Source organism: Schistocerca nitens, chromosome 4 (genome assembly GCF_023898315.1).
Source record: "Schistocerca nitens isolate TAMUIC-IGC-003100 chromosome 4, iqSchNite1.1, whole genome shotgun sequence".
In the NCBI taxonomy this organism is placed as follows: Eukaryota; Metazoa; Arthropoda; class Insecta; order Orthoptera; family Acrididae; genus Schistocerca; species Schistocerca nitens.
The window spans coordinates 447,640,536-447,656,458 of record NC_064617.1 but is presented as its reverse complement, the minus strand read 5'-3'; the positions used below and the strand labels follow the sequence as shown (position 1 = coordinate 447,656,458).

The 15,923-nt window shown below is 39.1% G+C and overlaps 1 protein-coding gene across 1 annotated transcript in view; it reads left to right on the top strand.

Annotated features, from left to right (window-relative positions):
- LOC126251897 (mitochondrial ornithine transporter 1-like) overlaps positions 1-15,923 on the top strand; it is a 42,071-nt gene that overhangs the window by 17,413 nt on the left and 8,735 nt on the right. Inside the window, exons 3-5 of the mRNA XM_049952612.1 lie at positions 6,205-6,351; positions 13,711-13,891; positions 14,921-15,070. Of these exons, the coding sequence (XP_049808569.1) occupies positions 6,205-6,351; positions 13,711-13,891; positions 14,921-15,070 (478 nt within the window). The remainder of the gene's footprint in view (positions 1-6,204; positions 6,352-13,710; positions 13,892-14,920; positions 15,071-15,923) is intronic.

The following is a 15,923-nucleotide window of genomic DNA, read 5'->3' as shown; positions in this document are numbered from 1 at the left end:
TGCATGAAGTGTGCTTGCTTGTGTGTGTGAATGGTGTGTGTCTGTTTCTTACTGATTAAGGCTGTGGCCAAAAACTTTTTGTAAGTGTCTTTCATTTCTGCCTCTCTGCAAATCGATGTGTCTTCTTTGTGGTAAGTGGCAACATGTCTTTTCCTACATTATTGTTTTTACTGTGTTTGACAATCAAGAGACTGAATTGATCTTCACAGGCCATGACACAGCATATCAGTCTAAACTGTTCACAGTTGCACTCTACATGAGGTAATGTATGACACATTAATAGTGTGGAACAGTGATCCTTGCATAAATTTGGATAAGGGACTTTATAGTTAGGGATTCCACAAAAATGATCTGTTGTTTTCTCATGATTTAAATGTACTTATGAGTATGATAACTAACAAGTTCGCAGTTGAAAAATGAAAATGATATGGAAGCAACTCGGTATTTTTCATTGGAACTTTCCATTGTCATGGTGATGGGTGACTGGGTGGGCAAGAATGAGCACTAGTAGACACACAAAACTTCACCCCACCTGAATGGGTGCCCGAAAGCACTGGCGAGGATACACTAACTTTTTCCTGTGTCGTGTTGATTCCAGTGCAAATCATTTCCTTTTTATGAATGACTTTTTTTTTTCATCACAAAACTCAATTGACGGACAATAAATGACAAGACAAAGCTGTTACTGGAATTATAAGTGCAGAATGCTTGGAACTTGCTTGAGTGATACATTACAGCTAGGAGAACATCTCCCTGAATGTAGCAGAGCTTGAAATTTGTGGTCTTGAGGAGTGGGAAACTGTCCCGTGGAAACTTGAAAGTAATCTCCTTGAGTCTATGCCAGGCAGGTGGAAAGCTAATCAATACAAGGTGCTTGAGAAGTTGTTAATCATTTCTAAGAAGGAGTACTTTAATTTAAATGAAGTGTTTATAGTGTGAAAGAAGAGGAATATAAAATGGAAGAAGACACTTTAATTCAATGAAATCAATCCATTCTCCATGACTGCCCACCACAGTCAAGCAAGTTGCCCCCTGTCCTTGGTGCACACCTGAACATGTAATTGTACGCACCACTTCCAAAATGCGTTCATGCATAGCTGCACACCCTAAACTTCACGTAGCATTCCTGACTGTTGAAAATGACACCTTGTGAAGAGGTCGAAAGTTGTTAGATAAGGCGAAGGTGCTGCCGAGAACTGTGGTGTGCCTTGTCCAATCCTGCATCCTGGAAACGTCTTGCTGAGGTAATTACACACAGTGTGCAAACATTGTGGTGTGTCCCATTCTGTTGAAACACCATTGAATCCAGAATGTTGTCAGAAAATAGTGGTATTGTAAGAGTTGCTCAAGCATGCGTAGGTATGACGATGATGTAATTGTTGCTTCAGCAAAAAATGATGGACCGTAAATACTCTGTTGTATGAGGCCCAGTCACACATTTACCTTTGGAATGCTACTTTACAGTTCCATGACAGCTGTATCTACTGAACACAATCTTACTCAGTTAATAGAAAATTTTAATTTGCGTGTCACATGATTATTAATAAAAAAGTTCGTTAACAGTTTGTATATTGGTGCTCCAGCAGAAGTCACAGTATTCAGTTGCTCTTGGGAAGAACAGTTTGATATTTAAAAAAGGTAATTAAACTATGGATGGTCTTATGTACATATGTATATTGTTATATCTAAAAACAAAGATGATGTGACTTACCAAATGAAAGTGCTGGCAGGTCGACAGACACACAAACAAACACAAACATACACACAAAATTCAAGCTTTCGCAACAAACTGTTGCCTCATCAGGAAAGAGGGAAGGAGAGGGAAAGACGAAAGGATGTGGGTTTTAAGGGAGAGGGTAAGGAGTCATTCCAATCCTGGGAGCGGAAAGACTTACCTTAGGGGGAAAAAAGGACGGGTATACACTCGCACACACACACATATCCATCCACACATATACAGACACAAGCAGACATATATTTGGTCTTTAAATATGTCTGCTTGTGTCTGTATATCTGTGGATGGATATGTGTGTGTGTGCGAGTGTATACCCATCCTTTTTCCCCCCTAAGGTAAGTCTTTCCGCTCCCGGGATTGGAATGACTCCTTACCCTCTCCCTTAAAACCCACATCCTTTCGTCTTTCCCTCTCCTTCCCTCTTTCCTGATGAGGCAACAGTTTATTGCGAAAGCTTGAATTTTGTGTGTATGTTTGTGTTTGTTTATGTGTCTGTCGACGTGCCAGCACTTTCATTTGGTAAGTCACAACATCTTTGTTTTTAGATATATTTTTCCTACGTGGAATGTTTCCCTCTATTATAACCATATGTATATTGTTAAATAGTTCTTATCGTTTGAGGACATTGTCAGGCAATCCAAAAATTGGTATAGATAAATGGAGTAAGTATTTTGCTCTTTCTTAAAAACTGTAGTGCCTTGATATTCCATCTGATTATATTAGATGCTTGCTATTTATGTAATTGGAACATAAGTCTTCCCTGTAATTAAAAGATAAGTCTTCCCTGTTGTGTGTTCAGTGTGAACTCAACAGGAATCCACATGCAACAAATTGTGATATGTCTGTTTCTGTGTGGTGTTATTAACCCCATGTTCAAGTAAAATGGCCTACAATCTGAAGTCAACATAGACAGTCTGTTGGTTTGGTTTCATGTAGAGATTTTATAATCTTTTCCCAGTTTCTTGGCAGTTCCGTAAATCTGTGGGGAATTTTTGCTTCATATAGCTTTCAAATGAGGGGAGTCTGCACACGTTGCTGGAGCTTTGTGAGAAGAGACAGCCATATTCTCTGTGTGAGAATTAGCTGAAAGTCACTAATGTGATTTATCTTGTAATGTTGCGGGTCTGTGTTGGGATACAGAGTCAAAATGACACAGGAAATAGAAGATGAAAGATAATATGTGCAATTTGCTAAGGGGATGAAAGTTCTTCATAACTGTTCAGTGTGTGTGTGTGTGTGTGTGTGTGTGTGTTTGAGAGAGAGGGAGAGGGAGAGAGAGAGAGAGAGAGAGAGAGAGAGAGAGAGGGTGTTATGATCTCATTAGCTGCCTACAGATGAGGAGCTGTTTTATATCTATATGTGCATGACATTTCAGTAGTCTGATTAATGCCTGCGCTTAATCCTAAAACAGAGTTTTTGCTATTTTTCATACAAAGATGACGTCTTGTTAAACTAGGAATAGCAATTAATGTGAACATTTTTACTGTCAAAAACATGCTGATAGGTCATCCAACTCCACATGTTTCATATTTTGACAACATTTGCTTTGTATTTTATTTGATGCTTTAGAATTTATCGGGATGTGTAACTATTTTTGCTAATACATCATTAACAAAGAAGATTGCAAACTTAACCACAATACGTGCAGAAACTTGGCATAGAACAGTAATTATTTATTTGTACAAAACAATATTCTGATGCAACAAATAACTACAAGTCTGTTTTGTACGTCTGAAGTATCACAAGAACAAAAACCTTAATTAGTTATTATTATGCAAATGATGCAATATGTTAACCCTGCGTCCTGTAATGCAGCATTCCTTTGCTTCTGAAGTGCATGGATACCTCATGAGAAAAATGCTTGTGGTTTTGAATGCACTGTGGCTATTGCCTGTTCATCTCTTGTGAAATGCTTGCCTCCTAGTGGCTAGAACTGCTTCGAGACTTCAGAACACATGAAAATCACTCAAGATGAGATCTGATGAGTAAGTTAGGTGTTCAAGATTGTAATGCTCCAAAATTATTCCTTTTGTATCCCAAAAGAGAGTGAGCATGACCTTTGCTGCTGGTGGTTCATTGTGGATTTTTTTGTTTTGTTTTGGCAGAGTTATGGTGCCATTCCTTGTATGATCTTTTCATTTCAGGTTCGTGATGGTGTACCCAGTTTCATTTCTTGTAACAATTCTGTTCAGAAATCTATTACCTTCAATCTGGAAGCGATACAAAAGTTCCTCATAGGTATCATGTGATGATCTCTCAGTTCAGCAATCAACTGATGTGATATCCATATTGTAGATACTTCACTGAATCACAGCACGCCATGAACAATATTGTGTGCTGAACCAACTCTAATATCCAAAGTAGTGGCTATATTGCTTACAGTAATTTATAAGCTTTTCCACCGTGGCAATGTTTTATTCCTCACTACATGGTATGCCTGGCTCAGGCATGGAGTATCTTCCCTGGAAGTTACACCAGTTTTAAAGTTGCTGCACCACTCATACAGTTGCTGCAGGGGCACACATGAATTGCTGCACTGTGGTTTCATCCTGCAATGTATTTGCACATGTTTAACAGGTTCAGTACTCAAGAAATGTATTACAGATCACTGCTCGACAGTGGTGAAGTGGTAGTAGGTATGTTGGTAAGTGGTAAGGTCCTGGGTCAAATAATTTGATACATTTTCAATTAGTGTATTTAACAATAACATCAAAAGCAACCAAAGTTTCAGCTTTCTTGATCTTCCAGGCTGACACTTTAGAAAAGCAGTTTGCAATCTTTTTAACTTTTCTGCTCTGGTAAACACTCAGAATAATGAGGTCACAAATAATAAAATATGAAAAACAGTTGCAACTATTAGATGCCTTAAAAGGCGAAAGAATGAAGTGCCTTCAAGGCAGCCAGTGTGTTTAAATATAATTTTAAAATAGTTACAATTATTAGTTCACTTCAGTTGGCAACCAAGATTAGTATAATTAAAAAAATAACATTTAGCTGTTAGATGTGACAGCAGTCAGATAAAATTATCAAAACAAAGAACATCAAAATTTAACTATCCACCTCAAATGGCCAACATCATTTTAAATGAGTTACCAAAACTTAGAAAGCAACTATTGAAAAGAAACCTGTAGGAAACAAAAGATCCTCCACTTGGCTATCTTTTAAGATTTTACATGCCTTACAATTCAAGGACCATAGACAGTAAGTGGCTGCCCAAAACACATCAAAAGTCTTAAAGCTTTTAAATACCACTTGAACAAGTACATTGAATTAAACTTGAATTTAAAATCAAAGCACAGTCATCAAGTGACCAACAGCGTGAGAGACCACAAGAATCAAGATATAAAGTGCCAAAGTGGCACAGAACAAGTTGAAAGCCAAGTAATAATATACATTAGCAGCACTTCTGCCAGTGCTGCCACTGATCTCACACAGTTTTATACACAATGTGAACACAAGTAAAACAGATTACATACAGACAATGACCACCTGCCACTTAACTGCATATAGACTGACAAGGCAACCCTCCACCAAATGTGAGGCTGAACTTCATAAAAATTTAACAAGTAACGACACATTTGTAACATACTTGCTTATTACGAGAATAGAGATAAACAACGCGCCCAGACGTTGGGACCACACAGTATTACGGCATGATGTGTCTTGATAACCAGGATGGTGGAGCCTTACAGCAGAACACAGGGATTTTCCAAAATTCCTCTTCCCAGAATGTGATGGCTGTAAAGCAGACATTCACCGTAGTTTCCACATTGTTCCAACAGGCAAGGCTGTGTATTCAGGGACTTGGGACTTCCTGCCAGGAAGCAGACAGACACTTCCAACAGTGTGACCACCCCGTTAATGGCCAACATGTCTGAATCAGTAGTCCAGGCGTACCCAACTGCTGAAGCCTGAAGCCAGTTCCTTGGCCGTTACATGGAGCCATTGGCAAAATGCCTCCCACAAGTTGCAGTACTGCAGCGGATGCTCAACCAATGTACCTTCCATAGTTCATGCATGAGCCTTTATCGTTACAGAGTGCTGCCACAGGGGCAGTTATCGATAAAGACTCTTGCGTGGATCAAATAGGATGGCCATCTTTGCACTGACACAGCTTCCTTTTCCATGATGCGACTAGAGGCTATCATCAGTTGGTCATTTATGGAAACACAAGTATAACTCCTTCCAATTGCCAAATCAATAGTAAAAATTTTATGAGCTTTATTGCACTTTTAAAGTTTCCATTTGAACCACCTTTGTATAGATAGACAGTAGTTCTTGAAACATTGCTAGGAAGAGAAAAACATTGGAATTATTCTACTTTTGCCTATTCAGAGTGTGCTTTCAAAAATACATCAAGGGCTTAACTAGAATTTGGTGATTTATGCATTATGTTTTCATTTGGTGTTTATGGATTAGTGAATATTTTTTATGCTGTAAGGTTGTGCCTATTTTTCTCTTTATTACAGAGAGTGGAGGAACTGGGAACATTCTCCAATGCAGCAGCTGGTTCACTTTCTGCAATTTTCTCATCCCTTACGCTTTGTCCAACAGAGTTGGTGAAATGCAAACTGCAGGCTCTGCGAGAGACAAGTTCACAGTCTAAAACAGCTACTGTAAGGAGGTGTGCTCTGTATTAATGCATTTATCTTTTTGTGAATATAGCGGTACTGAATGTTTAGTTCTTTGAACATATCAAAACTGCACCTTAAAAGTGTTTTAATCAGAGTGGGAAAACAAGCAGCTTCTGTGTAGCTTTAACATGTTGTTTCAAAGTTGTTCTTAGTGAATCAGCTACTATCTTAGAGTGCATTATGTAATTTCAACCTGTAAAAAGGTTTCATTACAAAGCTTGTTTAAGATGCAATTGCCGCCCGGGGTAGCCGTGCAGTCTAGGGCACTTTGTCACGGTTTGCGCGGCTGCTCCCGTTGGAGGTTCGAGTCCTCCCTCGGGCATGGGTGTGTGTGTGTGTGTGTTGTCTTTAGTGTAAGTTAGTTTAAGTTAGATTAAGTAGTGTGTAAGCTTAGGGACCGATGACCTCAGCAGTTTGGTCCCATAGGACTTACCACAAATCCCCAATTCCTAAGATGCTACTTTTCTTCCACAAGCTATTTTCCATAAATATTCTTGCTGTTATTAAGGGAAACTGATGCATTTTGTGGGTGGGACTATACTGGTTGAGCCAACTAACAATGCATCGTGTTCCATCTTAAATAACTCCTTCCCTACTCCAGAATAAAGCATTGAGTTGAGAGGTGCTGAGACATGATTTTGTGCTAGCTATAGTTGGTAGAAGGCTGACAATGAAAGACAAATGAACAGGCTACAGTCCCTGTGCACCACACAGTTTTAATCTGTCAAGAAGGTTCATACAATAAGTCAATTGCATTATCTGTAATCATAATACCTTTACCATAGACTGAAATTTTATGATGAAGGTTGGTGTCTGCCTGCAAAATTAGAAAGGCACCTTTCACTTCAGTCCAGAGGATATGTCATTGTTGTGTGATTCACTTCAACAATATAACTGCTATTTGAAACACTCTAGGAAAGTTTCTACACATACTGAAAATAGAGAATAAGTGACTTGCCATGATAAAACAGATGCCCCTATTATTGTCTCACTAAAGTCTAGTTTATTTCTCAGAAGAGTCTTCTGTTGGAACAATACAACCTTTTTGAAGCATTATCTGACTTATAAAATCTTTGGGAAAAGTATTGTTGCTAAGATCCATATAAAGCTAGTTTGTTTTAATCATCATCTCTTCATTCAGCATGAAGCTTTTTACCCAGGGGCTATTTCTCCAGGTTTGTGGAGAGAAAATAATCACAAGGAGACAAATTTTTGGCACAGTGAACAAGATATAATTCATAGCACATTTCAACAATTTTGCCCTAAAGCAGTTGCAGACACATGACCAGGTGCACTGTCCAAGTGAAAGGGAATATTTTTCTTTATCAAATGAGGTTACTCTTTTGCATAACCTATGAGGCACAATATACACTTGTGAACAGTATGTTATTTCTCGTGTGTAGTCCCTGAATATCACGCCATTTAAATCACAAATATCTGCCACTATTTTATTTCCATATAAAAGAAAGATTTTCAGCTTCTTTGGAGAACTTAAATATGAGACATACAATGTTTTGATTGTTAATTTCTCCAGATTGAAAGTGATGTAGCTACATTTTTATCAGTAATGACAAACCATCTGTGAAGTTGATGTGGTTTACATTAGCATTTCCAGACACTGCTACAAAATAGCTGCATGATTATGAGGAGTTGTCACACCAATCTTGCCAACAACTTCCTTACATCCAAATACATATATTAAATATCAGTGTACTTGAGATATTGAAAGTCTTTGTTGCATCTCAAAACACACTATGTGGTGCATAGGAGATGGTTCTTTGTGCAAAAACCATTTTCCCTGTATCTCATTACATTCAAAAACTTGTGATAATAATAATTTTCAGTGTGCTTGTGTTCATGCTATAAGGTCACTAAGGTCACAGTGTGAGGCATATTAAAGGGGCAGATGAATTATTTCATAGAATATTCATGTAAATTAGGTGTTCAGTATTTGTAGGTATAGTCTGTTGGTAAACACGTGAACGAGCAGTGTTCTTTGTGGGGCAGATGGGCCTCTCCTGGAAGAACCCTGCAACTGCACTATAGGGGGCACCAAAAACAGTTGTCTGTTTCCTGTGTAGCGGTGCAGTGCAACATTAGGTGATTTACGTCGATACTATTCATGTGATTTTAGTTACAGCATCACACAGATCAGTTTGTATATTTGGTGATATACTTAAAAAATTAATCAGTTTTCAATTTTTGAAAATGTAATGTAACTGTATAGATAAAAAACCTATTCATAAAGTGGCAATGGGAGAATGCACATGTATAAAGGTTAAGGAAGTTTGCAAGCTTTTGGAGCCAGTAGCTCCTTTGTCTGGCAGAAGTGCTGAAGGGAAAGGAAGAGGGATGAAGAAGAGGACTGCTGAGGTTTAGGAAATGGGGAGAGTTCAGAAAAGCCACCCAGAAGCATGGGTCAGGGGAAGCTTACTGCATGGGATGAGAAGGAAAGACTGATTCTTGGGGACTGCACCTGATGAAATTTGAAATCCTGAAGACAGGGTAATAAGCAAGACAGAAATTACTGACAAACCATTGTGTAAGAGTTCTAGTCATATCAACTCTTACAGGAAGTTTTCCAGTAATCTCTGTCTTGTTTATTGCCCTGCCTTCCATCTGTAAGCTCACAGGTTTTCAAATCTCATCTGATGCAGTCCCCATCAATCAGTCTTTCCTTTTCATTCCATCCAGTGGCTGCTGACCTGGGCCCGCCCGGTTAGCTGTGCAGTCTAATGCATGGCTTTCCAGATTGGGAAGGAGCGCCTGGTCCGCGGCATGACTCCATCCTTCGGACTTGTGTCGAGGTCCGGTGCTACCATGCAAACATGGGCGTTACACTCGTCTGGTGTGTGAGACGTTCCCAGGGGGGGAGGGGGGGAGGGGGGGGGGGAGGGGGGGAGTGTCCACTGGAGACCGAACTGCACAGTAACCCGGACAGAGTGGTTCGGTGTGGGGCAGCGGAGCGGTGAAGTGGACTGTGCTAGTCGTTGTGGGGTTGTGGACCACTGCGGCTGCGGTGGGGACAGAGCCTCCGTTATTTCTAGGCCCCCAGTTAAATATAATACGATACACCCCTGACCTAGAGTTCTGGGTGACTTTTCCAAACCCTCTCCATTTCCTAAATCTCCCCAGTACTTTTTCTTCATCCGTGTTCCTTCCCCGTCAAGACTTCTGCCAGGAGGAAAAGCTACTGGCTCCAAAAGCTAGCAAATTTTCTTAATCTTTATATGTGTGTGCTCTCCTGCTGCCACTTGGTGAGTAGATTTTTTTTAGTGATATTTTTATTTATTCAGAACTGGTGGAGAAAGATACTACAATGCAAGAAAATAATGCGCAATGCAAAGAAGAGCTGTTTGAGTAAAGTGTGTTTGGTCACCTCTAATGTAATTACATCTTGTATTAAAGAGTTGTCACAAAAAGAACTGTTGGCTAATACTACCAGTCCCAGTCAAAGGACTACAATGAATGCAGAAGTTAGGACTGGCACAATAGGACACATTAGAAAAGAATGTGGAAATTAATCGCAGTGTTTACTGGAATTACCATGAAACACCATTAAATGACAGTTTTACAAAATCAGTACTTCTACATAAATCAAAAAATAGTGCTGACACTTCGCAAATTATTTATTGCTGTAAAATAAAAACGCCGTTTTTCTGGGCAGATAGATGTTTACACAAGACACTGTGAAATGGGATTTATCTGGAAGAGATCTGTAAGTGAAGAAAAGATTCTGGTAGACACAACTGATGTAATTGACTAGCAATGCAAATAGTTGATACAAGTAAGGAAATTAAAAGAGCGAGGCAGAAAGTTCTTTTGTATTGCTGAAACTTGGGTGGATCATTTTACCTTGTGGCAAGAACTTATGGTACACTGCACTGTTCAAATCGAAGAACACTGTGAGCATAACCTTCATATTTGACTGTATTTGTCGACTTCTTTTGGCCTTGGCAATCCAGAATGCTTCCACCTGGGACGACTGAGTGTTATTTTCAATGTTATATTAGTAAACACATATTTCATCACCTGCTACGACCTGTTTCAGTAGGTCTGCATTGATGTTGATTTCACCTGGTGACTCCTGAACATGATGAATTCACCACCGTTTTTGTTGACAAGCCAGCATCATCAATGATTACTCTGATAATGTTTGGGCGATCAGTCATAGTTGTCTCTTTCACTTTTTCCACAGTATATGACTGGTTGATATGCTGGGGCGTCCAGGGCACTTGTCATCCTCAATGTCTTCACAACTTCCTTTGAAATGCTTGTACCACTCATAAACCCTTGTTTTACTCACAGCAATGTCACCATAATAATATTTAACATTTCTGAAACTGTGATGCACTTTATTTCATTCTAATAGCGAAATTTAACGCAAATTCTCTGATCCATTTTTATACAAAGTAAATAATCACCATTACCACCAAAATACATGTTACCTTGTTGACAGCTGACAATAGACTAAATACTCAATATGCCTATCATTGTACAGATACTTTTCAGATGTGTTTACCAACATAATGACGAAAAAGTTGCATGAATTTTACTAATACAGCATGCAAAGTTACCATTTCCCTGCTACTTTTTGAGCACTCCTCATAAGAATTGTATTTCAGTGCAGCCCGTCAAAGAAAACTGTCACTTCTGTAGAACCACAATGAAGGAATAATACTTCAATTTTACAGAATAATTGAACCATGTTGCGTTGAAAATCATGTTGGAACATGTGCATCGGTTTAGGAGGAGATCGTAGACAAACATGCGTGCAGATGAACATGGATTCTGTTCTGTATTTGTAGTATATGTATGAACCCTGATTTATGACTTTCATTCCTATGTTAATGAAATCTGTGCTATATCATGTTTCAGATGAAGGCAATCATCTTTTGTATTCCATATAGTGTTTGCTCATATAGCAAAAGATAAACACTGCTCAGACATATCTGCTCACTCTATTGTCCCTGATTTAAAGCATATGCCTTGGAAGGGGCAGTACAGAGTTGTGAAACAGCTTTTAGAAGTACCTTGTGATGTAACTGAGTAGGCAGAGTTGGGATCTGGCTGCTCTCTCATGTGGCTACTCCTTCATAAGTTTACCGACAGACTATAAACACCTTTCTACATCTACATCTACATCCATACTCTGGAAGCCACCTGACGGTGTGTGGTGGAGGGTACCCTGAGTACCTCTATTGGTTCTCCCTTCTATTCCAGTCTCGTATTGTTCGTGGAAAGAAGGATTGTCGGTATGCTTCTGTGTGGGCTCTGATCTCTCTGATTTTATCCTCATGGTCTCTTCGCGACATATACGTAGGAGGGAGCAATATACTGCTTGACTCTTCGGTGAAGGTATGTTCTCGAAACTTTAACAAAAGTCCATACCGAGCTACTGAGCGTCTCTCCTGCAGAGTCGTCCACTGGAGTTTATCTATCATCTCCGTAACACTTTCGCGATTACTAAATGACCCTGTAACGAAGCGCGCTGCTCTCCGTTGGATCTTCTCTATCTCTTCTATCAACCCTATCTGGTACGGATCCCACACTGCTGAGCAGTATTCAAGCAGTGGGCGAACAAGCGTACTGTAACCTACTTCCTTTGTTTTCGGATTGCATTTCCTTAGGATTCTTCCAATGAATCTCAGTCTGGCATCTGCTTTACCGACGATCAACTTTATATGATCATTCCATTTTAAATCACTCCTAATGCGTACTCCCAGATAATTTATAGAATTGACTGCTTCCAGTTGCTGACCTGCTATTTCAAATAGAGTATGACATTGTAATTACTCAAGCATTTTTATATAACACTCAAAGTGGCCAAACAAACATTCTGCAAATTACATAGCTCTTGTTTCAGTTCTTGTGGACCCTTCAATCATATGGCCCAGACAGGTAAACAGTACTTGAAAGTGGATCATGCAAATGGCCTTTTAGAGATGCTGCATCTACTCAGAAGTATCTCAGAAAATTGTAGTCTGGTGTTTGCCATTCCCACAGTACAAGAACCATGGCTTTCCCTTTTACAGTAATCAGAAAATGCTAGCAATGTCACTGACCTTAGTGATATGTAGTTGATACTATACCGATACATTGTAGGGAACTTCTCTACTTGTGTGTTTTACTTTGTACATGCTTATTGTCAGTTACTAGTTGCTCTACAAAGTGCTGTCATGTAATATAACCTCACAAGTACAATTCTCATGGGTGATAACCTTTCTGTAAGTAACAGCATCATCTGTTAAAGAAAATATAATGTATATAGCACTGAGGTTATCACATTTATCCAGTTGCAGAGACATTCTCTCACATTGGTCTTCACTTTCTGGTTGTAACACAGAATTGCAACTTTCATTGATCCCATCTTTAGATGTGTCCTCCACAGGAAGTTCCAGATGCTTTTTGGCATCATTAAAAAAAGCATGAACATAACATAATTCAAAATGTAATTTGTTGTCTCTGCTGTGTGGCAGTGCAGAGCCCCACAATACTTAAAGGCTTTTACTGAGCAAGATGACGCAGTGATTAGCACACGGGCTCCGACTCAGGAGGATGATGGTTCAAATCCATGTCCAGCCATCCAGGTTTAGATTTTCCATGATTTCACTAAATTGCTCCAGGCAAATGCCAGGATGGTTCCTTTAGAAGGGCATGGTCAATTTCCTTCCCCGTTCTTGCAGTATTGTGAGCATGTGATCCATCTCATTTGACCTTGATGGTTATGGGGTGCTAAACCCTAATATTCCTTCCATCCTACTTTATAAGTTTGGTGCAATTTCGTTGACTGCTATATCAGATTCAGTTGATTTGCTTTCTGATGTTCACTAAGAAATTTTTATGTACAGATCCAACTGAATTTCTTTGGGTGTATGCAAATATGCCCCGTATCTGAGGCAAAATGAAATGTGATTAAGGCATGAGCTTGTATAAAGGCCACTGACTTATTAAACTTCCAAGAAATAAAGGAACTTCTAGCAGTATCCATAACGTGGAGGGCAGTTGTGAAAGTTGCTCTAATGTTTGGGGGAAAAAAATTTGAGAGAATCATTATAAAAGCTATGACACTTCATACACATATATGAACTAGATATGAGGAGAGTATGGGGAGTCAGTGCGAAACAAGACCTATTTGTTTATATTTGTAGTTGGAAAGAGTTGTTGCCAGTATCTGTATTGATTCTCTATCTACATTGATCTTTCTTTTTACCATTATGAACCATTATGAAAAAAAAAAAATTAAAAATTTCTGACACAAATATTGTATTGATGTACATGTAAAAATATTGAGCTCTAAATTAGTGCCACCCAATTAATTATTTACTGTCTGCATTGAAGCAAAACTATGGGCCCATAAAAATGACGAAATACATAATAAAAAATGAAGGAGCAATGGGTCTGTTTAGAGGTCTGACTTCAACTATGGCTCGAGAAATGTTTGGCAACTGCTTCTTTTTTGGAGGATATGAAGGTGCTCGTCAGTTGCTCACACCTCCAGGGAAGTCAAAGGATGAAATTGGTAAGATGTTTGAAATAATTTTCTTTCAAATATATGAGGTTTGTTCAGAACATTCCTGAACTTCGTCCACAAAGTTTTTCTATGCTTACCTTTTACTTACTGTGCATGGTCTCCTTTGAAATGCTCTCCTCCACAATTGATACACGGCTCCCAATGCCATTTCCACTTCCTGAAACAATCTTGGTATCCCTCTTGCTGGATCAAGCAAAGCACTGTCTGCAAATTTTTTTTATCAAGTGTATTGTTGCAAATCTTCGTCCTTTCAATGGGGTTTTCAACTTAAAGAGAAAAAGAAAAAAAGTCCGCAGAGGCCAAGTCTGAGGAGTACAGAAGATGAGGCAGCACAGTGGTTTAATTTTTTGTGCTCTTCACTGATTATGAGGCAAAGGTCTTTCTGGTCTTTACTCGTGAGCAATGGGATGAACTTGGCAGCAGTATGATGCATTCCAAGATGCTGTGTCAAGATTGCATGATATGATCCTACTGAAATGTTACACTCTTCTGCAATCTCTCGGAGAGTCAGTCTTTGATTGGCACACCCAATTTTCTTGACGTTCCTGACATGAGTGTCCTTGATAGACACCGGAGGGCGTCCTGGAAAGGGTCATCTTTAACCTCCATCTGGTCATTTTTAAACCGTGTGAACCATTCGTAACACCAAGTACAGCTTAAGCAATCATAACAATAGGCTTCCTGTAGGTTTGTGTCTGTAAAGGTTTTCTTGAGTTTCATGTAAAATGCTGCTCCTCGAACTCTGCCATCTCGAATTTCACCAGCTGTGTGACATAATGTTCTACTCAACACAGCACTGAACAATAACTAACAAACATACCACAGTGAAACTTCCAGCAGTTACACATTAAACACAAGCATGTGCAGGGATGCCAGTCGCATTTTGCTCCAACACACCATTGGCGCGGAATTATGAATTTTCTGGAATTTTTTGAACAGACCTTGTACATCTACATGCATTATGTGTATTTTATGTCACACATGATAGAACTTATTAATGTGAAATTTGTGTTACAGGAGCTGTACGTACAATGGTTGCTGGTGCTACAGGTGGTTTTGTTTTTTGGCTTGTTGTGTTTCCTGTGGATGCTGTAAAATCAAGAATACAGGTTGGCGGTCTGAAAGAACCCATGATATCTGTTGCCTTAAGGGTGGCCCGTCAAGAAGGTTTGTTTTGAAGTTTTATTATTTTAGTATGCAGTACAAATTACATATGTTCATTGACAGTTCAAAAGGTATTTGAAGTGAACAAATTGTTGTGTGAAGTTTAAAAATGGATGAAAATGCAGTGAGTAAAGTACTGAAGTTTAGTTAAATGTTAAAAAAAATGAGAAAGGCATCATATCAGAATCAACAATTATTTAATGCATTACAGTTGGAGGCTCTGAAAATAGGTGTCATTGCTTTATGCACATTTTGAGAATGAAGTAATTCATGTAGACTTGGAAAAGTGGGGAACACGATGTGAACAGATGTCCACTTGTTAGGAGAAATCATTTTATGGAATGCAAGAACCACTGTGGAGAAGTGGGGCATTTATAATTATTGAAGTATGTTTTTGGAGTCTTTTGATGCCTTAAATGAAACAGTGAAAATGTGGTTGCCTTCAGCACTATAACTTAAGTCAACCCAGACACCGTTCAAAGTTGTGCAGACTAGAATTCCTTTCATGTATCTGCAGGGAGATGGTTGCAGCTGATGTTGGATACAACATGTATGGCTCTGTGTGTGTGTGTGTGTGTGTGTGTGTATGAGAGAGAGAGAGAGAGAGAGAGAGAGAGGTTTCCTGACATGTAGGTGGCCAGTGAGACTGTGGCTGTTGAGAGTACACAAGGAGGGTCAGCCTAGCCTCAGTGTATATCTCTCCTGTGGTCTACCGCATATATTGCTTGAAAATCTTAGTCATCTGCTTGAATGTGTCATCATTAGATGTTGTAAACAGCTTTGATCTTAGTGCTGCATCAATATCTGTGATGAGAACTGAAGGCTGTTTTCTCACATAATGGTTTTTGGTTGGATT